The sequence below is a fragment of the Biomphalaria glabrata genome, chromosome 10, assembly GCF_947242115.1.
Source record: "Biomphalaria glabrata chromosome 10, xgBioGlab47.1, whole genome shotgun sequence".
In the NCBI taxonomy this organism is placed as follows: Eukaryota; Metazoa; Mollusca; class Gastropoda; family Planorbidae; genus Biomphalaria; species Biomphalaria glabrata.
Window position 1 is genome coordinate 23,588,645 of NC_074720.1, and position 23,201 is coordinate 23,611,845.

The window sequence follows — 23,201 nt, forward strand, 5'->3', positions numbered from 1 at the left end:
AAAATGCAGGTTGACAGTCTAAAGCATTATCAGCCTTCTCTAAAGATTGTACAAGGAAAGCTGCGCCACTCGCAAAACCAAAGCAATTAAAAAAAAAACAACTAACCAAGATATTGACAAGGTTACAAAGACAGTTTATGTGGAAACACAAACTCAAAATCACCCCTGAAGTGGTCAGCTCAGGCAGGTAGAAAAGGCAGGTTTCAATATCTTCAGAAAGACTATCAGAAACTATGAACTACAACCCTATCAACAACTACAACCTTAACTCAGTCGATACAAAAAAAAGATGAGACGCGAGCGTGTCGAAAGTGCCGATAATGTTGTATTGATAGGTCGACTAACAAAATACCACAAGATATGGAAATGTATTAGTCATAATTAGGATTATCATTATTCGATAAGCTGATAGTTATGAATATATAGTAGTTCAATCCTAGGTTCACTTACAAATACCGCATCACGAATGAAGAGATTAGAAACAGGATAAGAAAGCAACTGAACCCCGTGTTGACCTGCTTACCACCGTCAAAAACCGTAAACAGAAATTACGTAATTTAAAAAAAAAATTAAAATCTAAAAACGTTAGCATAATTGTGTAAAAAAATATGGTAAATAGTAATCTCCCTTACTAAATAGTCTCATGTGTTGTTGTTTTTTTTTTACTATTAATAGTGAATAATTGTAAAAATGGTGTTTGTTTGTTTTTTTATTAAAAAACTGCTTGCATAGTAAATTTTAAATATTAAATATTTCGTGTTCAGAAATGAAAAAAAAAACACAAAAAAAACTATTGCATTAGAACTTTGAAAGGCCAAAAATATTATGATGTCAGATTTTCAATTATCTTTTCTAGTTTAACAGGACAGACAGACCACACAAAACTAATAGCGGCTATTCCCTTTTCGGGGGCCATTAAAAATGGGGGAACGACCTAAATTGAAACTCATGGCTCAAGCCTCCTCAGGCTTATCGGGCCATCACGGTAACCACTCTGCTAGTCGAGAGCTTCTGAACATGGAAGATAGTTATCTATTGTTTCTCTAGTCTCGTCCTATTTTTCAGGTTTGTTTCACTAAGATTTGGAAGATGGGAACTACTTTAGCTTATTCAATTCAACTTCAGTCAATTACAATTTCTTTCCCTTGTTTGAGATATGAAACAAAATAATGTTGTAACCCTATTGGCGACAGAGTTAACTGTGTACAATCAGCTGTCACATGTGACACAGGCCTGTAATACAGTTTATGTCGATGGACAAGAAACAGTACTGGTAAGAACTTGGCACGTAAATATGACCCGTGTTATGGTCATGTGATCAGAAGCCTTGGCAGACCAGAGACAGAGTGTGTAAGGCAGTGCAGTTCAGGACAGAGAGGAGACCGGGACTGTTAGTCGGCCATAAAGTCGGTCCTGGTGGAGTCCTCGAATGACGTGTAACATTTATAGTCAGTTAATTGTGTTGCCAATACTGTCGTATGACTATTTTCTTTAAAGAACCAGATTATTTGGAACTCTATGTTGTTAAGTTCTTGTGTTGGTTTTTTTTTTTTTTTTTTGAGCAGTGGTTACACAAGTGCTGATTAGGAGAAAGAGAAACGTAACAATAATTTATTACCAATTGTTAATTAACTAATTGTTTAATTTTTGTTATTGATTCTTGTGTTGTCAGGTAAAACAAATAATTGTGCAAAATTTCAGCTCGATCCGAGATTGGGTGTGGGAGAAATAACGTGTACAAAACGTTTTAACAGAGTGAGTTGATAGAAGTTTTGGAAAAACGTAGCCGTTGCATCAGAATTTTGAATTGAATGCAAGATAAATCAGGAGATTAGAGAAGAGTGCATTATTTCCAGTCTCAACTGTGATCAACATATTTTGTCAAGATATATATATATATATATATATATATATATATATATCTGAAGTGTGACAGTAAGTAAAAGGCATTGTAGTCTTTGTATGTTACAATACAATGGTCACAGCTGAAATAATGCGAGAATTATAAAATCTTGAGAGCTTGTGCAATGGTGTGTTAATACCAGTCTATCAGAAATAAAACACAATGACCACAGTTAGTTTCTATGAAAGGTGTTTCAATAGGGATCTGTCTAGATATGATGGAAAACTGGTGGAATTTTCACATAGAAACTTTATAAAGAGGAAATCACGTCATTTATAATAGAAGGCTTGATAATATGTTGTTGTTTTTTTTTTGTGCTTTTTTTTTGGTAGGTTATATAAGTGAATGAAAGGGAAGAGCTAGTCACTGACAACATAGAAACACATGACAAGAAGTATTCATGTAACTGCAAGACTACCAGAAGTACTTACTGCTATTAGAGCGTGCATTCAGAAGACATGTCAAGCCGCTAATCCAAATATTGGCTTCGTCAGGTGTAGTAGCTATCAGATCCATAGAGTCAAATTCCTCCCCAAAAAGAATGGAGAAAGCACATTCATCGGGATAGACTCCAGCTATTTCTTTACTTCGTAAAGCTTCCGTTGTTTTCCCTTGGCGAATTTCTTTCATTGAAGAAACAGCAACTAAATAAAAATAGATCTCCAATGATCAATGAGTATAGGTGGCCATGTGTTTTAATATATATATAATGGAACATAAGCTATACTTTGTTATTGTTTTAATGCTGCCACTAAAAAGAGAACATCTAGGCCTATTCAATAGCTCATTAAGAATTTTCACACGATAATGCAACATAAAATTCGTTTTAATCTTGGTCTCCATAAATAAATAAATAAGATTACAAAGAGAGCTTGTGTTAACACAAAATCAGAGGCGTCCCCCGAAGGATGCACCCATGGATCATCTGTTTGATGAGCAATGCAGGTAACATGACAACAAAAGCAAAAAATGTTTCATTTAACAGTTGATGTATATCGCTGAGAAAAGAGTTACGAGCTCATTGACCACACGGGCAAAACTCTAGTTGGACCGTTATACTTTTTAAAAAGTAAAAAAAAAAAAATGCAAATTTGGCTTGTCTAGTAGACTATGAATAACTTAGATCTAGAGCCAACATCGGTTTTGAAAGAACTGTCGCGTTCTTGGAAGGACTATCACGTTTGGGAATTTCCGAATTGTAAGGCGTTATTGATTCAAGAGTTGAATAAATTAATGTTCAGGAAAATTTTGCGCATCGTCTTCTAAGTCTAGATTTAAAGGCCTGGAATTCAATTCAATAATAATTACTGAGTAAAATTAAAGTTGTTTCAAGTTTATTGAAAGATCATCTAAGCTTTATTTATACTCTTTACGTAGATCTAGACTATATCTTATGAGTTCTAAATCAGAAGTCTAGGTCAAGTGTTAGGACTAGATGTCCATATAATGAACATACAAATAAATAAATAGTTAATCATTTAGTTCCAATTGCGTTTGATACTTGTTTTAGTCTCAAACTACCCATTCTCGGATACAGTTAAAATTTAGCATACATTTCATAGTCCATGACAAAACGTGAAACAATAAAAAAAAAACAAAAAAAAACATGGTGACAAAAAGACAGTTTGTGTGGAAACATTAACTTAAATCAAGTGATCCCCCAGGCAGGTAAAAAGGCAGGTTTCAATATTTTCAGAAAGAATATCAGAATGAATTCTTTCAAAGGCAAATGACAGACAAGAATGGAGAAAGAAGGTTGGCTATCTTGTGTGGTACAGCAGACCAAGGGATAGGTAAAGGTGAAGGTAAAGTTACATGTGTGTGACAAATCAAAAACTCGCTGTCAGAGTCACTCAAATTTATCACAGCATTAATTATTATTTTTCATTATTTATTTATTTTATTTTAGTCATTTCCCCATCCTACCCCTAAATTCTCCACCCGCACCACCTTTTCCTCTCCAGGCTAGACTTAGTTGATCACATTGGAGATAGCTAGGCCGCGTCTTTCGACTTATCTTCCCTTGACCGGGGCAAAGATAGACACGTTCTCTTTGATCGTACCGGCCGGATGTCTGACGGGCGCAGATGACATCACCTTGTGTGGAATGCAAGTCACTCCCCCCCCCTTCTCCCACGTCTCTCTTTGATCTAAGAGATTACCCTGGTCAACACACCGCGTGATATTCCAAGGTGCGACTCCCACCTCTAGTCAAATCCACCCACGTGTAAGATAAATCTTAACCTAGGACATTTCCTGTGTCCGCCCACATTCTCCAGGCCTGTATATAAGGTAAATTAAATCAAGTCAGACTCTCTCTCCTTTCTCATTATATCTGAGCAATCGAGTCTGGACTACTTCATACATTCTTTCTCCTAGAGGAATACCTGGTGGTAAGCCGAACTTAATCACAAGTTCCATCTTAATTACTTTTGTGCTATTTCCACTGGATATTATCATGTGTAGTTTATTATTTCATTTATATTTAATTAGTGCATTGTGTATTTCTCATTGTCGTAAGTAGAAAACATGAACATGGCTAATGTATATTTTATGTATTGCATTAATCTATTAATGCTACGTTGCTCAGTTGATCGTTGATGCAACCATGTATATATTTGTACATCTTATTGTATTTCCTTTATCTCGGTTGACCGCCTTGATAATTTTGCTAGCGCACTAATACTGCGTCTAGAAAAGAGTTCTGAGTTATCTCCCCTGTATTGAATTATCTCCCCTGTAGTCATTTCACTCTAACGAGAGTTGCGCCGCTTGAACGGACACCCTCTCCATTCAAGCGCGCCCCATTGTTCTCGACCCACGGTCATATGTAAACAAACCGTCTTGGTCGCTGACCACCGCCCAATTCACCCCCTCCCCCTCTCTTTCTCTATCCACCTGTGTTATTTATTTGAGATTATTATTCCCCCTCATTTTATATTATTACTTTCCCTTTGATGCACATTTTTATATTGCTATTGTCAGCCATCTATTTGTGCTCTAAAGCAATTTCACCAATCTGACGAATGCACCTCAGTCGAGGGCATCGATAAGATGCACGAGAGACATGTCCTAACTTGTCTTTATTTATCCGCAGCCTCCCTCGGGTGTCTGCCTATTTATCGGATTACTTACCTGCCTATTTATGTGCTTAGTGCTATTTAGCACTGCACTTGCCTACTGAGATCTACTCAACTCTACTACTTGGCGCTATCGGCATTGCCCGCCTATTCGACAGCCCACCTGTCAACCTATTAGGTGCGACGCCCCTATAGACTCAGGTCTGTGCGAGACGTCATAGCTACGCCAACCCTCTGCAACTCACTGGACATATCCTGTCAACTACGCTGCACACGGCAGATCAGCTCTGCCCGCAGTAACCTTGTGCCCACGGTGGCCGGCCACCCGCCCTACTGTGCCCACTACAGATATTAGAACTTGGGATTGAGACTCCACAAGAACTATATCACCGGCGTCCCTCTATCCGCTAGAGCGCCACCTCCAGCTGCAGAACCTCAAGCCAGGACACAGCCAGCTGCGACATCAACAGGACAACCAGCTAAGTCAGAGGACAAAGTGACATACTCTCTTATTAGGTGCAAGAGTGATGATTAAATCTAGTATTATTTAGAGATAGATGCAAACCCTCCCCCTTTTTATTCTTACATGTATATTTATGTAAATAAATATTCTTTTATTTTAACTTTTGTATCTATCTTTCATTGCTTGTCTCGTTGCGTGCCTGCTCCCGATTCATATGCTGATAGGTTGGTGTGTGATAGCTTTAAAAATAATCATCCCCTAGACATTAAACGCGCCAAACACACGTCACATTTCCCCACCTGTCACAATGTGAACCTGGCCTAACTGATGTCATATAATGATTATCGAATTGATTTAATTCCTTTGTAAAGGTTTAATCTCTTATTCAAAGCCTCAAGAAAAAAAAAAGATTTCCGTAAAAACAAATGTCTCCAGTGTTCTATGGCAGCGCTGAGAGGCATAGGATTTCCTTGATTTAGACCCGATCTCTATAACAGACTCCTAAAATCCGTCTTAGCCATCTTTGTAGAGCAACATTTAGTGCTTTTCAATTTCATTGCACTTTATTAATGGAGCCCATCCACTGGTAGACATGTAATATCGAAAAGGGAAGTTTTCTCGTCAAAATCATCTGGTGCGGGTTTTTAAACTAAAATATATCTCGAGTTATTGTTTTTTTTTAATTCAAAACCACATTTAGCTACGTTCATAGATTTTGGTGACTGTGGTTTGCTTTAGAAATAATATTGAAGAGAGAGGCTTTCAACCTTAAAACGCTCTGTAGGGGGATTTTGAACTCAAAACTATCTTGAGGGGGTTTAAACTTTTTAAAAAGCCATCTAGAGGAGAGGGGTGGAAACTCAAAACCCCTTTGGCTACGCTCATACAATTTTGAGTGTGTAATTTGCTTTTTTATATTGGAAGAGGGGGTTTAAAATCAAAATCTTCCTTAGATGTGCTCTTGGAATTTCAGGATAGTCGTTTGCATTTTTTTTTGTTTTATAGAAGAGGGGGATTTAAATGCAAAACCCCCTGGTAGTGGGTTTTAAACTCAAAACCCCATGGTAGGGGGGTTCAAACTCAAAACCCCCTGGTAGGGGGTTTTAAACTTAAAAACTCTTGGTAGGGGTTTTCAAACTCAAAACCCCCTGGTAGGGGGTTTTAAACTGAAAACCCTTGGTAGGGGGTTTCAAACTCAAAACCTCTCAAAACCCCCTGGTAGGGGTTTCAAACTTAAAACCCCTTAAAACCCTCTGGTAGGGGGTTTCCAACTCAAAACCCAATGTTAGGGGGTTTCAAACTCTAAACCCCCTGGTAGGGTTTTCAAACTCAAAACCCCTGGTAGGGGGTTTTAAACTCAAAACCCCTTGGCTGTGCTAGGGCAAGTGATGATTTAGTATTAAAATTTCACCTAAAATAAACAAAATTAAAGCAAAAGATCAGTCATTTAACTCAGACTCCCCCCTGCGGGGTGGGGGGATTTCATTTCGGGGGGAAGAAATGCCCCTGAAATGCTTACGCCCATGATATATATATATATATATATATATATATATACAGTAATATTAACCTGTATTGCTAGGAGAGGTGCAGCAAGGTGGACCTGTATTGCTAGGGGAGGAGCAGTAATGTGAACATGATTTGCAGGAAATATGTTGACCTGCTTTGTCAGGAAAAGTGCAATAAGGTACAATGAACGCTATAAAACTTAAAGTATAATACAAGTAAAACAAAGCATTCCAAGGATTAAATATAACTGGGTTGTTGTTTTTTTTAGAAAAAAAAAAGATAAATGAATATTTATTTATTTTATTCATAGGTGCTAATGTAAATAAATGACACACCAGGCTAGGGTCAGCTATCACAACGTGGTAGTTACTGAGAATACCGGTAGAGCTCTAAGGAAATGAAAACACTCAAGACAAGTGCAACTCAAGTTACAGTAACTTGAATTCATGACATGAAATGCGACTACATATTGTTACACCCTACGTATCTGTGTTGGAACTACTAGAGACACATTTGTTTTGATACCATTGATATCTTGTTTTTCCTTTTGACATTAGTTTTGATACCCTGTGTATTTCTTACCATGTGTACATAACAACTAAGCCATTCTCAATGTCGAAATCGACGCGGTTAACAAAGGTTTTTTATTTCGACCCAATATGTTTTTTTTTAAGCCGATATTTCAAAAAGTATAGCCTTATACTTCCTTCCATATTTTAAGCATTATTTTAAGCACTTTGTGTGTAACCATGGAACTGTACTAAAGGAACGACTTCAAAGCAGGTCTTTGCGCATCCTGTCTGCGCATCCTGCACTGTATTGTAATAAAAAGTACAGAGACAAAGAAGGATTGTACTCCTCGAACGCGCGCTATTTACCCGTGTTGATTAGAAAATGTTTTTTAGCTTATTTTAAAAACAGATTCTTAAAACCTTCATCCATTTTCCGACAATCTGTTATGGTAGATATATTTTTTTTAGAGTAAGAGATCATCACAAAATTATTTTATTTTTGTATCATCCTACTCAAAACTATATGTTTTACAGATAAGCCTACCGTTCCGCATTAAGCGGAGCCGTCCCGCTAAAACATAAAAAAAGCATGTTACGGGTTCCTCATTGGCACTTTAGGCTGAATCTAGATATTAGATTATTATCTAGATCTAGATTATATTTTCTCTTTCTCTCTCTCTATCTCTCTGATTGATAGATAATCTATACATAGATGTAGATATTTATTCTATAGCTAGAGTAGTAGATCTTGTAGTACTAAGTTAAGACAGTTAATAAGGTCTAAAATCTATTTGAATTAGAATATTGAGGCCTACTAAGAGGCTAAAGCTTAGATTTTACATCTAAAATATATTTTAAATTATTATACGTCAAGATCTTTTTCTGTAATTTGTAATGTAAATATACATTCTAGATCTATAATGACTATGTTAGATCTTGATATAGATGTGTATGTAAATGGATTTTGTTAAAACTATTAATTAAGGCAGTCAAACTGAAAACTCATCATTTAGATTTCAAGCATTTATGGCACATAATTATGATAGGCCTACTTATATTTCTTTTTTTTTTCTCTCTCTCTCTCTATATATATATATATCATGGGCGTAGCCAGGATGGGGGTTTTGGGGGGTTCACCCCCTCCACCCCCCACCCCGAAATGAAATAGGATGGAGGGGGGGTCGGAATTAAGTTACTGATTTTTTGCTTTGATTTTGTTTATTTTAGGTGAGATTTTAATACTAAACTTGCCCCAGCGCAGCCAAGGGGGGTTTAAGTTTAAAACCCCCTACCAGGGGGTTTTGGAGTTAAACCCCTCATTTATAAAACCCCAGATTCTATATAAAAAAAGATAATGCAAACGACAATCCTCAAATTCCAAGAGCATAGCTAAGGATGATTTAGATTTTAAAAACCCCTCCAAAAATTTACGATAACCTCACCCCCCCCCCTTCAGCATAAAAAAAAAACAAAGTACACAATCAAAATTCTATGAGAGTAGCCAAAGGGGTTTTGAGTTTAAACCCTCCTTCAGCGGGGTTTGATGCTAAAAAATACCTCTTCAATATAAAAATAAAGTAAATTATACACTAAAATTATTTGAGCGTAGCTAAGCCAAGGGGGGTTTTGAGTTTAAACTCCCCCCCCCCTCGTCCTAATGGCTTTTTTAAAGTTTAAAGTTTAAAAACCCTCCGGATGGTTTTGAGTTTAAAATCCCCTACAGAGGGTTTTGAGGTTGAAAACCCCCTTTTCAATATTATTCTAAAGCGAACTACTCTCACCAAATTCTATGAGCGTAGCTAAATTGGGCTTTGAATTTGTTAAAAAAAATACTCCAGAGATTTTTTAGTTTAAAATCCCTCAACAGATGATTTTGACGATAAAACTTCCTTTTCAATATAGAATCTAAAGAAAATTACAGTGACCTAATTCCAAGAGCGTATCCAAGAGAGGTTACAAATTTCTACCAGTTGTTGTCCACTAATTAATTACAGTGAATAGTCCGCCAAAATTGAAAAAGATTTTTGTGGAGACAGCTTTCCGCCCAATGCGCCGAACGGCGCGGGAGGATCTAAGTTAGTAAGAATAGCACATTAGGTTTTTGAAATAATTTTTTTTAATAGCAGGATAATGCATGTATATATCTCAAAATATTTCAATACCGCGCTGGGGGAGGTGACAAATGGGAGTCTACAATTTTTCCAATAACTCCAGGAAGGACCTATTCTCGGGTATAATAAAAAATCTTCCGAAAGAATGAAGGGTCAGAATGTAATAAAGATTAATTATATATATACACACAAACACACACACGCATATATATAAATATTTATTTATTTTTAGCGGGGGGGGGGGGAGGAAAAATCCCCCAACACCCCCTTACTAAATATATATATATATCATGGGCGTAGCCAGGATTTTTTTTTTCGGGGGGGGGGGGGTTGGGGGGGAATATATTTATATGCATGTATGTGTGTGTGTACATAATCTTTATTACATTCTGACCCTTTATTCTTTCGGAAGACGTTTATTGTGTCCTAGAATTTCTTACTGGAGTTAGTGAATGATGAATGAGCAGCCGGCAAGTGTAAAAGGCAATCAAAGGGGTTTTGTCCAGCCCCAACCCCTGTGGGGCCCCGGTGAGTAAGAGACCTAACGGGATCTCCAAAAAGCGGATAGCGCTGGACACCAACTCGAGGGTTGGTCGGGTTCTCCTGGGACTCGGCTGATTCGCGGGTCTCTCTTTGGACAAAGACTGGACTTAGCGGGCTGCGTCGGGCGGACTGGTTGGCTAGGCTCTAACTAGCCCTTTCCCTGGCGCGCTAGAGGAGGAAATACTGGGAATGTCAAAAAACGCGCGCCACCCCACTCCCGCCTTGCAGGAAACTTATATGCCAAACTGTGGTGGTGATTGCTGGGGCAGGTTTCTTCCTTGCCCTTAGTGGCGACATGAGTATAGGCCATGCACGCTGCTGCATTAGAGCAGTAACTAAGGCCGCCAACGGCCTTAACCATACATCTATGACAAGTACAGACACGGAAAAAAAGCGGGCACGAGCAGACCCGAACAGGCTCCGCGCCCCAGGTAGTGGGCGTCAGGCCTGTGCACGAAAATTCCACTACTGGTCGCCCTGCGACTTCGATCAGGGGGAATTTGTCAGGTCGTGACAAATGGGCTAAAATTCCTCCACCAAAGTCCTCTTCTCAACGAACACTGCATTCGTACCTCCTTCGGAGGTCCGATTCGAACAAGGTTGATGGAAGTCTGCCACAACCTCCTGCCGACATAGATACACGGCAGGCAAATATGACTGGAAGCGAAATAAAGACGAGAGCCTCCGGCACCCAAACAACCCAAACTGACACTAGTGGGATCCAACCCACCCCAGGGACTAAGCCCATAAACACTAGGTCCCTCCTGATCTTACAATTAAACATCTGTGGGGTAATACCCAAAATGTTAGAGCTCTCAAAACTCCTCCACAAAAGGGCAATAGACGTGGCATTATTACAAGAGACATTAACAGGCAAACGTAACGCCAGTGTCACCGGTTATACTGCATTTAAGTGCAAGTGCACAGACTGCCGGGGGCTCATAACCTACGTACGTAACAACCTGGTTGCTACACAAGTCCCCGGTCCACGAGTGCACGGGCGTACCGACGCCATCACCCTCGAGATACACAAACTAGGGCGTAAACTCACGGTAACTAATCTGTACCCCCCACCCCCCAGCATGAAATCTGCCTCGAAGTTGACTGTACCAATATCAACTCTCACAAAGTCATCGCAGGCGACTTTAATGCTAAGTCTCAACAATGGGCCTATGATGCAATCGATTCGTCGGGACATAAATACATGACCTCCTCAATCACTCTAATTTGTTCTGTCTGCAAAATAAACATACTCCCCCAACTTTATACCATACTGGTAATGGCACCCAATCCAGACCTGACCTTACCTTAATTACAGCAAACTTAGAATCTCACACACAGTTCCAGGTCCTGCACAATATTGGGAGCGACCATAGGCCCATATTGGTCACAATTGCCCTCTCAGAGGCCAGTCGTGTAACCCCAAAAATTCCGCGGAAGTGGAGTTACACCAAGGCGAACTGGCCAGCATACAAGGCAGCAGTCGACGCTACCCTAATGAATTTAGCGGTGGAGGAGAGGGACGTCGATACCATCTACGGCGAATTAACAGCAGCAATGTTGGGTGCAGCCAAGAGGTTTGTCCTGCGGACTTATCCTGGCGTTAGGCAAAAACGCGTGTGGTCTCAGGATTTGAACAAGCTGGTCCTGAGACGCAGGCGAGCCCGGAGGCTTGCTGAAAGGAAGGGTAACCATGAAATCCGGCGGGAGTACAATCGGCTCTGTAGAGCCACGAGTGAACTGGCCCGACGCGTCCGGTCGGACCATTGGAACGCTGCCTGCGCCGGGATGGATCTTCGAGACTCCTCGAAAGCCTGGCGTCTTCTACGAAATCTTGAGGCCAAAGACACAGCGCGAACGGCTGCTCCTCTATCCTCACCCAGAGGGCCGGTTTCAACGGTAACCAAAATGGCCGGCTTGTTAAATCGACATTTTGCTAAAATTAGCAAGCCCGAAAAGAAGACAGCCATGTCCAAAGCCCTCAACAAAGAACGTAAAAGACTCAAGAGGGAGCCAGAAGAGCCTGAAAGCCAAGCAACGTGAAACGCACCCTTCTGTCGTGCTGAGCTGGACAAAGCGATAGCTAAGTGCAAAAACCGAAAAGCTCCGGGGCCAGACAAGGTTACCCCTGAGATGGTAAAACACCCTGGGGGGCATTGCAAGAGGTAAACTCCTGGAGTTTATGAATCGAACCTGGGCAGAGTCCAGACTGCCCGGGGCCTGGAGGAGTGCTATCATTGTGCCATTCATTAAGAAGGGTAAAGACGCGAATTTCACTAACCTCAACACTTGGCAAAATTGCTGAGCGAAAGGTTAACGAGCGGCTAGTTTGGTCCTTTGAGAGTGCCGGTATCCTGGCGCCATAACAGGCCGGCTTTAGGGCAGGCTTGAGCTCGATCGATCAGTTCACGATATTCGCACAGGAGGTGGCCGATGGGTTCCAGAGGTCCGAAAGCACATATGCAGTGTTCATAGACCTAAAACAGGCTTACGACCGTGTGTAGAAGCAAGGCCTCTATCTTAAGCTAAGAGCCATGGGTGTGCGGGGAAAGATATACAATTGGATACAATCCTTTCTGTCTGGGAGGAGCACACGTACAAAATACCAGCACTCCCTTAGCAAGCCAAAACAACAACTTAATGGCCTGCCGCAGGGCTCCGCCCTGTCCTGTACACTTTTCATGGCCTTTCTTAACGATTTGCCCAGCTCACTACGGTCTAAAAAACTGCTTTATGCAGATGACATTGTCCTCTGGTCAACCGGGAAGAAAGCCGACCATATTCAGGTGGCATTACAAGCAGACCTCCATACCATCTCCTCGTATTGCGACTAATGGCAGATTTTGATAACCATTGCCAAAACGACCTGGTCCTTGTTCAGCCTAGGGATCGACATTCTTGAGGCTCCATTCGAGCTTCAACTCGGTGGGCTGCGACTCCAACGTGAAAACACGCCAAAATATCTAGGGGTGACACTGGATAGAAAACTGACAATGCTCCAGCACGTCCAGGATGTTGAAAGAAAAGCCTCGGAGAAGTTAGCGTTACTAAGAAAGCTGGCCAGCACAAAGTGGGGTGCCAAAGCTGACATGCTACGCACATTGTACTTAGGGGCAGTCAGATCACAAATTGAGTACAGCTATACAGTTCAAGTAAATGCTAGTAAAACTGCCCTCGAATCACTCGACCGAGTGCAAGCACAGGCCCTACGGTTCATTTGTGGCACCTTTCGGACAAGCCCAACAAACGCTGCTGAAATCTTAACAAACGTGGTCCTTTTACATCTTAGGAGGGAGAGGGCAGTGCTTACGGCCTACGAGCGCTACAAAAGGGGCGACTCTAGGCTACCCACCTCAATATTAGTGCGACAGTGGAGAGAGAGGAACCGCATTAAAATGCGATCGTTCCTCCACATTGCGGGCAATTTGACTAAAACAGCTGGGCTCTCTTCTAATAGAATCCCTATTAGAAGGATTAGTACCTGCCCTCCGTGGAGGAGAATGCCGGCCCCACAAATAAACCTGTCCCTGATAGGGCAAGAGGGAGCCACCAAGAGGCGAATAACACCTGCCATTCTCCAAAACTTGGCATCAGTAACGGGGGGAGGGTCGCCCGTAATAGAAGAAGCAATCGGCGCCGCAGATAACATCCGCCGAGCTATTGGAGCTGTCGTTTTCATGCAGTGGGCGCCCTCACGTTGCGGCGTGAGGGTCAATGAAACGGCAGACGCCCTCGCAAGGGAGGGTTCTTTGGCAGCCACACATCTCGAAGCACCAAGCACGTACTTACAAGCAACGGCACAAATCCGAGCGCTCATTCATGAGAAGTGGTTAAAGTCCTGGGAGGAATCCGACAGAGCACGTGGTGTCTGGCAGCACATGCGTCACCCAGATCGCGACGATCCATGGTGGCGACTGAGAAGGTCAGAGCAGTCAATTATTGTGCAGTGCAGAACGGAACACTGTCCTATTGGGGCATACTTTGCCCGGTTCCGAAACGAACTTTGACTCCCGATGCCGTCACTGTGGAGAGAGCGTCGAAACAGTGTCGCACGTCTTGTACGAGTGTCCCCAGCTCCGCGAGCTAAGGGGGGACCTGTCTGAGCAGTCACTCGACTTGTATGGTAGATACGAGGCACTACACCGAACGGCTAAGTTTCTTGCCAGAGCACTACGGGAGGACTAGTCCTTCCTGCTCTGATTTTTCAATAGGAGTTCATCTCAGGTGACAGGACGCACCCCTGCGGCGCTCCAGTCCTAAGTTCTCTCATGCCCGACACATGCCCGTTCACTTTTACATATTGTGGGCGTTTGATGAGAAAGTTTAGAATCCAAGCTTGTATGCTTTTGCTAAATTTTTAATTCAGTTTTTGTATCATGCGATGAGGTTGGATGGTTTTGAATGCGGCTGAAAAAAAAACCTCGGGAAAACAGAAGTCATGTTCCAGAAGTCACCCAATAAAACCTACTCAGCCCCAAGGATCACCGTAAATGGACGTCCCCTTAACCTGGTAGACCACTTCACATATCTAGGTAGTAAATGACGCTTAACTTTCAAGGGAAGTTGATAACCGTCTGGCCAGGGCCAGTAGCGCTTTTGGACGCCTTCAGGCGAGAGTATGGAAGAACAAATCGCTCCACCTGCCTACAAAAATTATGTCTACCAGGCGGTGGTTCTCTCAACCCTTCTATACGGCTCTGAGACATGGACACTATACAGAAAACAACTAAGACTTCTTGAGCGCTTCCACCAAAGATGCTTGCGCTCCATCATGGACATACGGTGGCAAGACCGCACTACAAACAGCGATATCCTTGCGAACGCCGGTATGGACAGTATAGAGGGACTTCTTTTGGTCCGACAGTTGCGCTGGGTAGGGCACGTATCCCGTATGGGAGACGAACGTATGCCAAAGGCAGTCTTTTTTGGTGAGCTAAAAGGTGGTCGACGTAACAGAGGCGCCCCACGGAAAAGCTCCAAAGACCATCTTAGGCGTCAGCTTTCCTTGGCTGACATAGAAGAGAGCACCTGGTTGCATGCGGCTTCAGAACGAGACAGCTGGAGGTCACTCACGAAGGCCGCGGGATACACTTTTGAGACCAAAAGAAAATCCGCTGCCGAGGACAAACGCGGACTCCGAAAAGAAAATCTAAATCGACCAAAAATAAGTAGGTCACAGCTGGGGCTGCGAAGCCACAGGAAATACTGCACTCCTTACTAGTCTTCGGACTTGAAGACAAACCTTATTAGTTGAGCTTAACTTTTATAAATATTGCTAAAAATATAATAGCATCTAAATATACCGTCTGCGAATAAGTCTACTTTCAATAGACCTAATAGGCTTACTTTTTTTTTTTTTTTTTCATAATCTAGATTTTTAAAAATCTCTTAATTCTATAGATCTATGTAGATTTTAGATCAATAAAAATTTACTTTTTAATAAATGGGCTCCTTTCTATCGCTCGCACGTTTATTAACTTCGTTTACATTAGGTCTATATGTAGGCCTACGTTTTGTATTCATTACTGGTGACTGTTCTTATGCAAATATGAATTAAACTAATGAGAGATAGAAATGACAATCTCTATGGATTTCGTTTTTTTAATGTATATAAGTAGGCCTACATTTATAAGTAGTGCATAAAAAATTACATAGATCTAGTAGAAAATAAACAACATGAACCTTACTAAATGAACGGCAACTTCAAAACAGAAACATCTACTTAGAGTGAATTTGATGCAAAGGGGGATCAAAATAAAATCCTTTGAGATAATCTCTTACTCTAATAAATTATATCTACCATAACAGCTTGTCTGAAAATGGATAAAGTTTTTTTCGACCTGTTTATAAAAAGCTAAAAAAACATTTTCAAATCAACACGAGTAAATCGTGCGCGTTTGAGGCGTAAAATCGTTAAATGTCTCCATCATTTTATTCTGTAGGCATTGCAGGATGCGCGAGAACATGCGCAAAGAACCTGTTTTCTATACGGCTTTGTAAAAAAACCTCGAAGTCGTCGTTCCTTTAGTATAGTTCCATGGTGTAACTTTCTATAGCACTGCTTGGTATGTAACTTGCTTTTGTAGTCTTTGTATTAAACAAAACTTTTTTTTTGTCAGCCAAAACTAGAAAATGAAATGTAGGTGATTTAAAAAAAAGGCTTCGGCCAAAATGCAACACAGTGCTTACGGAATACTATTGCATTGAATTAAGAAGCCGAGAAAAAGTCAGTGATTGTATGTAGAAATATATGTTTGAGGAGTGGTGATGGTGAGGGAGACTAGAATTCTCAAGCCAGAAGTATTCGTGTGTGTGTGTGTGTGTGTGAGGTACGAAGCAGGACGTTTTGGCGCCGCCGTTTTGGCCCCGCCGTTTTGGCGCGAAGGTCGTTTTGGCGCGAGCCGTTTTGGCGACGGGACGTTTTGGCGCGAAATACATTATGTACGTTTATTGTATTATTTCTTTTAAAAGAATTATTCATATCTATGTTTTGCATGAGTATTTGTGTTAACACATTTTTTTCACGTACTAAATGTAAATGTGTATTTGTTTTTCACATCATTTTCTTTAATAAACATTTTGGCTTGATTATGTGTGTTTATTAAGAGGCACACTTTTATTTTCAAAAAATTTTTTTCAGAAATTACTTTAAAATTAAAAACAAAAATCGCGTGAGAGAGGGGAGCGGTGGAGGAAAGAGTATATACAAGGAGTGAAATGTGAGCAGAAGAGAGGGGGCGGGATAGGTGTCACATGTAACGACCATTCCTAAGGAGATGATCGCCAGACTCATGACGCCAACGACCAGTGCTCAGTGCTGGTCCCGTCTTCATTTGTTTTACTCTACCTGCGCCAATGCGAGATGTGTCACCCAAATCACCCCTACCCAATTTCTCAAAATATATCTTTTCACGTTAGAGTTTGTACTGACCACATTCCGTGTCTTGATCTTTACTATGTGTGGAGTTGTTGTCGTCATTCAGCGTACTAGAGCTTTAGATGTTAACATGTTTTTTGTTATATTAAAGTGTGACACTTAGCTAGTTCGTATATTACACTAATGTCAAATAAAAAAAAATCTTTTGGAAAGAAATCCAAAAATGTCATCCAGTGCGATTAGCATGTCATTACCATTCAGGAATCTGACTTATTATAGACCTATATTCATGAAATAAGCAAAACCTTTATAATTAAAAAAAACAACAATTCACTGAATAGTGTTAGAATTCATACTATACATACAATATTATGGTAGAGTAAAATAAACATTGTTATAAAAGCTACGTGCTTATTAAATTATCGTCAAATGATATCTCGCGCCAAAACGTCCCGTCGCCAAAACGGCTGGCGCCAAAACGTCCCGTCGCCAAAACGGCGGGGCCAAAACGGCGGCGCCAAAACGTCACGTACCGGTGAGGTAGATATAAGTGAACGCCAACATTATGTCTTAAGTCTACAAATAGATTGTAGTTCACACAGACTGTACATCCGATACACTCTGATAAAACGAATCATTCACTTGAAATAAAAATTAGTATTACTTGTATAGATCCAATTTTTAAACAAATTATAGTAAAATAAGGCCGGTTCACAAATATTATTATTAAAATAAGTAGACCAAAGTAAATCGCTAGCAGAAAAGTTGACAAAAGCCTTTGATAGTACCGACAGAGATTCTGGACACTAATGAGACAATACGGGATCCCAAAGTAAAGTCATAAAGTATTCATAAACCTTTAGGATGATTTCCCCTGCCCCACTGTGGCAAACTGTCAGTTCCAGTCACAACAGGAGTCAAACAGGGATGGCTTCTTTCACCACTCCTGTTTCATCTACTATTGGATTGGCTCACAAAAGAATCTAACTCTGACCCAGGGAAAGGAATCCAATGGATGTTCACACAAAAGCTGAAAGATCTGGAATTCGCTGATGACATAGCCCTATTATCACACAGACTACAGGATATGCAAGAAAAGGTCACAGCTTTAAGTGAATTGGGAAAAAGAGCAGGTCTCAAAATAAACTACCAAAAAAAAAAGTACTTAAAATAAATAACAAACAAATTGGAGACATAGAACTGGATTCTCATAGACCAAGTAGATAGTTTTATATACCTTGGGAGTGTAGTCAGTGTATCAAGTAAAACAGATGAAGACAATTAAACGTCGTATAAATCTGGCGCGTCAGACATTTACCTACCTAAAAGCAACCAATCTCTCCACATTTCTAACCAGACTAAACTAAGAATATTTATCTCTAATGTCAAAGAGGCCCTTCTGTATGGTTCTGAAACATGGAGAACAACTGAAGCAACAAACAAAAAAAAAAAAGTAAAGACCTTCATCAACAGAAGTCTGAGAAATATCCTAAAAATACACTTGGTACGACAAAATAGAAAACACCAAACTGTGAGAGATGAGCGGACAGAGAAATATAGAGGTGCAGATCTTAGAGAGAAAGTGGAGATGGATTGGTCACACCCTTTGAAAAGATACCAACACCAGAGCTAGACAAGTCATAGGGTAGAACCCCCAATACACAGGACGTAGAGGAAGACCAAAAAGAACGTGGTGACAGGAAAGAGATGGGAAGCAATTAAAAAAACTAGCAAGAGACCGTGGACAGTGGCTTGATTTTAACGAGGCTCAATGTTCTACGAGGAACACAAAGGAAGGAGGCTCTGTGATTGAATACATAGGTCTATTTGGATAGGTTAGCTCTGTAATTGTATAGATAGGTCTATTTGGATAGGTTAGCTCTGTAATTGTATAGATAGGTCTATTTGGATAGGTTAGCTCTGTAATTGTATAGATAGGTCTATTTGGATAGGTTAGCTCTGTAATTGTATAGATAGGTCTATTTGGATAGGTTAGCTCTGTAATTGTATAGATAGGTCTATTTGGATAGGTTAGCTCTGTAATTGTATAGATAGGTCTATTTGGATAGGTTAGCTCTGTAATTGTATAGATAGGTCTATTTGGATAGGTTAGCTCTGTAATTGTATAGATAGGTCTATTTGGATAGGTTAGCTCTGTAATTGTATAGATAGGTCTATTTGGATAGGTTAGCTCTGTAATTGTATAGATAGGTCTATTTGGATAGGTTAGCTCTGTAATTGTATAGATAGGTCTATTTGGATAGGTTAGCTCTGTAATTGTATAAATAGGTCTATTTGGATAGGTTAGCTCTGTAATTGTATAGATAGGTCTATTTGGATAGGTTAGCTCTGTAATTGTATAAATAGGTCTATTTGGATAGGTTAGCTCTGTAATTGTATAGATAGGTCTATTTGGATAGGTTAGCTCTGTAATTGTATAAATAGGTCTATTTGGATAGGTTAGCTCTGTAATTGTATAGATAGGTCTATTTGGATAGGTTAGCTCTGTAATTGAATACATAGGTCTATTTGGATAGGTTAGCTCTGTAATTGAATACATAGGTCTATTTGGATAGGTTAGCTCTGTAATTGTATAGATAGGTCTATTTGGATAGGTTAGCTCTGTAATTGTATAGATAGGTCTATTTGGATAGGTTAGCTCTGTAATTGTATAGATAGGTCTATTTGGATAGGTTAGCTCTGTTATTGTATAGATAGGTCTATTTGGATAGGTTAGCTCTGTAATTGAATACATAGGTCTATTTAGATAGGTTAGCTCTGTAATTGTATAGATAGGTCTATTTGGATAGGTTAGCTCTGTAATTGAATACATAGGTCTATTCGGATAGGTTAGCTCTGTAATTGTATACATAGGTCTATTTGGATAGGTTAGCTCTGTAATTGTATACATAGGTCTATTTTGGATATGTTAGCTCTGTAATTGTATACATAAGTTTATTAGGATATGTTAGCTCTGTAATTGTATACATAAGTTTATTAGGATATGTTTACTCTGTAATTGTATACATAAGTTTATTAGGATAGGTTAGCTCTGTAATTGAATATATAGGTCTATTTGGATATGTTAGCTCTGTAATTGAATACATAGGTCTATTTGAATAGGTCAGCTTTGTCATTGTATCATTTTGATGTTTTTCATATTTTTTAATGCTTATTTTGACAATAATAACAAGCTACAGATGAAGAAACTGTTCCTAAGTTTGAAAAAAAAAATTAAAACACTTTATAAAAAAAGGCTTACACGAAGTGTAATTGTAACAATTAATTTGCAGTCATGTAATTTAATTTTGTAATAGATCTAGGGATTCTAGACCAACGACAATAATGGCTATGTTATGCTTTTAGCTTTCTCAATAACTCAATATGTTCCTATCACTCTGGACTAGTTGGAAAATGGGGGATGGGGGGGGGGAGAAATGGAGATCTGGGTGAAATTTTTCCGTATTGGCTTCTTAAAAGCATGTACTAAAAAATGGAGGAACGACCTGAACTCGAACTAATGGCTCAAGCCTCCTCAAGCTGACATCCTAACCACTCTGCTAGTGAGGAGCTGTGACAAGTCAAAAGCTTGCTGTCAGAGTCACTCTATTTTATCACAGCATTAATTATTATTTCATTATTATTTACTCATTTTATTTTAATCATTTCCCCGTTCTATCCCCAATTTCATCACCCGCCCCACCTTTTCCTCTTCAGGCTAGACTTAGTCCACCACCTTGGAGATAGCTAGGCCGCGTCCTTTCACTTATCTCCCCTTGATCGGGGGAAAGATAAACACACAGTCTCTCTGGTCTTACCCGCCGGATGTCTGACGGTCGTAGTTGACATCACCTTGGGTGGAATGCAAGTCACTTTCTTGCACCCCCCCCTCTCCCACGTCTCTCTTTGATCAAAGAGATTACTCGGGTCAACACGCCTCGTGACACTCCAAGGTGCAACTCTTGTCAGACTTCACCCACGCGAGAGATAATCTTTAGCCTAGGACATTTCCTGTTTCCGCCCACCTTCTCCAGGCCTATATAAGGTAGAAAAAGGCGGAACCGACACTCTCTCATTTCTCATTCTAGCTGAGCAATCGAGTCTGGAATATTTCATTTATTCTTACTATTAGAGGAATACCTGGTGCCTCCCTCAGGTGTCTGCCTACTTATCGGATCAATTGCCTATTGCCTATGTACTTAGTGCTATTCAGCACTGCACTACTGCCTATTTGCTGTTCAGTGTCTACTCGACACTACTCAATTATTTAACAGATCACTACGCTACTTGCTATTGAGTATCATCTACTGCCTACCTGGATCTACTCAACCATTTACTTAGCGCTATCGGCTCTACTCGCCTGCCTATTCGACAACCCACCTGTCAACTCATTAGGTACGACGTCCCTATAGACCCAGAGTCTGTGCGAGACGTCATAGCTACGCCAAACCCTCCGCAACTCACTGGACTTATGCTAACTACGGTGCCCACGGCAGATCAGCTCTGTCCGCAGTACCCTTGTGCCCACGGTAGCCGGCCACCCGCCCTACTGTGCCCACTACAGATATCAGAACTTTGGATTGAAACTCCACAAGAACTGTATCAGCGGCGTCCCTCTACCCGCTAGAGCGCCACCTCCAGCTGCAGAACCTCAAGCCAGGACACAGCCAGCTGCGACCCAAGCAGGACAACCAGCTAAGTTCAGAAGACAAAGTGACATACTCTTATTAAGTGCAAAAGTGATGATTAAATGTAGTATTGATTAGAGATTGATGCAAACCCTCCCCCTTTTTATTATTCTATTATTATTCTATTTTATTCTTCAATTTTAACTTTGTATCTCTTTTTCATTGCTTGCCTCGTTGCGAGCCTGTTCCCGATTTATATGCTGACGGGTTGGTGTGTGATAATTTCAAAAATAATCATCCCCTAGACATTAAATGCGCCAAACACACGTCACTTTCGCTAACCTGTCACAGGTGCCTATGAAAATAGAAGATCGTACAATTTCTTTCCCTTGTTCGAGATAACAAAATAATTAATTACCAATAATTAATTAAATAATTCATTATTTTTTAAAGTTGATTCTTGTGTTGTCGGGTAAAAGCAATGAAAGTGCAAATTTTCAGCTTGATCCGAGATAGGGTATCGAGACTGGGTGTCGGAGAAATAACGTTTACAAACTTTTTACCACAAAGACAGAGTGAGTTGATATAAAAGTAAGTAGTAAGTAAAGTTCCCCTTTCAGACCTTGTGATATTTAGGGCAGATGATGTAAAAGTCATCTGTTTCTGTGGCTTACGGTTAACGAGGGTGTCATGTGGACAGCACAACGACTAACCACCTTTACTTTCCCCGACTAATGTCAGGTACCCATTAGAGCTGGTTGGAGCCCAAAGATCCCGAAATTAGAAATTCCAGTCTTCACCAGGATTAGATCCCGAGACCCCCAGTTCAGAAGCCAAGCGCTTTACCGCTCAGCCACCGCGCCTCCAAGTTGATTTAAGATTTGTAAAAATGTTTATTCCTGGATTCATTGTTTACTCCATCCAGAATACACCCATACATTACTTCTATGCATAAACATGAACTCTGGGATGATTATTCTCCTCTCAACTTGTTAGTCCATGTTTTTTGTCAAGTAAAACTGTAGATCTTATGGTAGGCGATAATCAGCAGCTAGAAGAGTGGCATTTTTCGTACTCGTGGATAGGATTTTATCAAGTGTTACTCATAGAGGTAAAATATTTATTATCTCCTAATTGGGCAGATAATTATTTCTTCCCAAAGGATATGGTGAAATATTTCTTCCCAAAGGACATGGTGAAATATTTCTTCCCAAAGGATATGGTGAAATATTTCTTCCCAAAGGATATGGTAAGATATTTCATCCCAAAGGACATGGTGAAATATTTCTTCCCAAAGGATATGGTGAAATATTTCTTCCCAAAGGACATGGTGAAATATTTCTTCCCAAAGGACATGGTGAAATATTTCTTCCCAAAGGATATGGTGAAATATTTCTTCCCAAAGGACATGGTGAAATATTTCTTCCCAAAGGATATGGTGAAATATTTCTTCCCAAAGGACATGGTGAAATATTTCTTCCCAAAGGACACTGTGAAATATTTCTTCCCAAAGGATATGGTAAAATATTTCTTCCCAAAGGACATGGTGAAATATTTCTTCCCAAAGGATATGGT

General features: G+C 40.3%; 1 protein-coding gene across 5 annotated transcripts in view; it reads right to left on the reverse strand.

Annotated features, from left to right (window-relative positions):
- The window catches only part of LOC106074609 (inactive phospholipase C-like protein 2), a 118,195-nt gene that overhangs the window by 60,864 nt on the left and 34,130 nt on the right, over positions 1–23,201 (reverse strand). For 4 of the 5 annotated variants that reach the window (XM_056043284.1, XM_056043283.1, XM_056043285.1 and 1 more), the window contains one exon: positions 2,335–2,547. In XM_056043284.1, the coding sequence (XP_055899259.1) occupies positions 2,335–2,547 (213 nt within the window). Of the gene's footprint in view, positions 1–2,334; positions 2,548–2,766; positions 2,935–23,201 lie in introns of those variants that run through there. The other variant, XM_056043287.1, reaches the window with a different exon arrangement.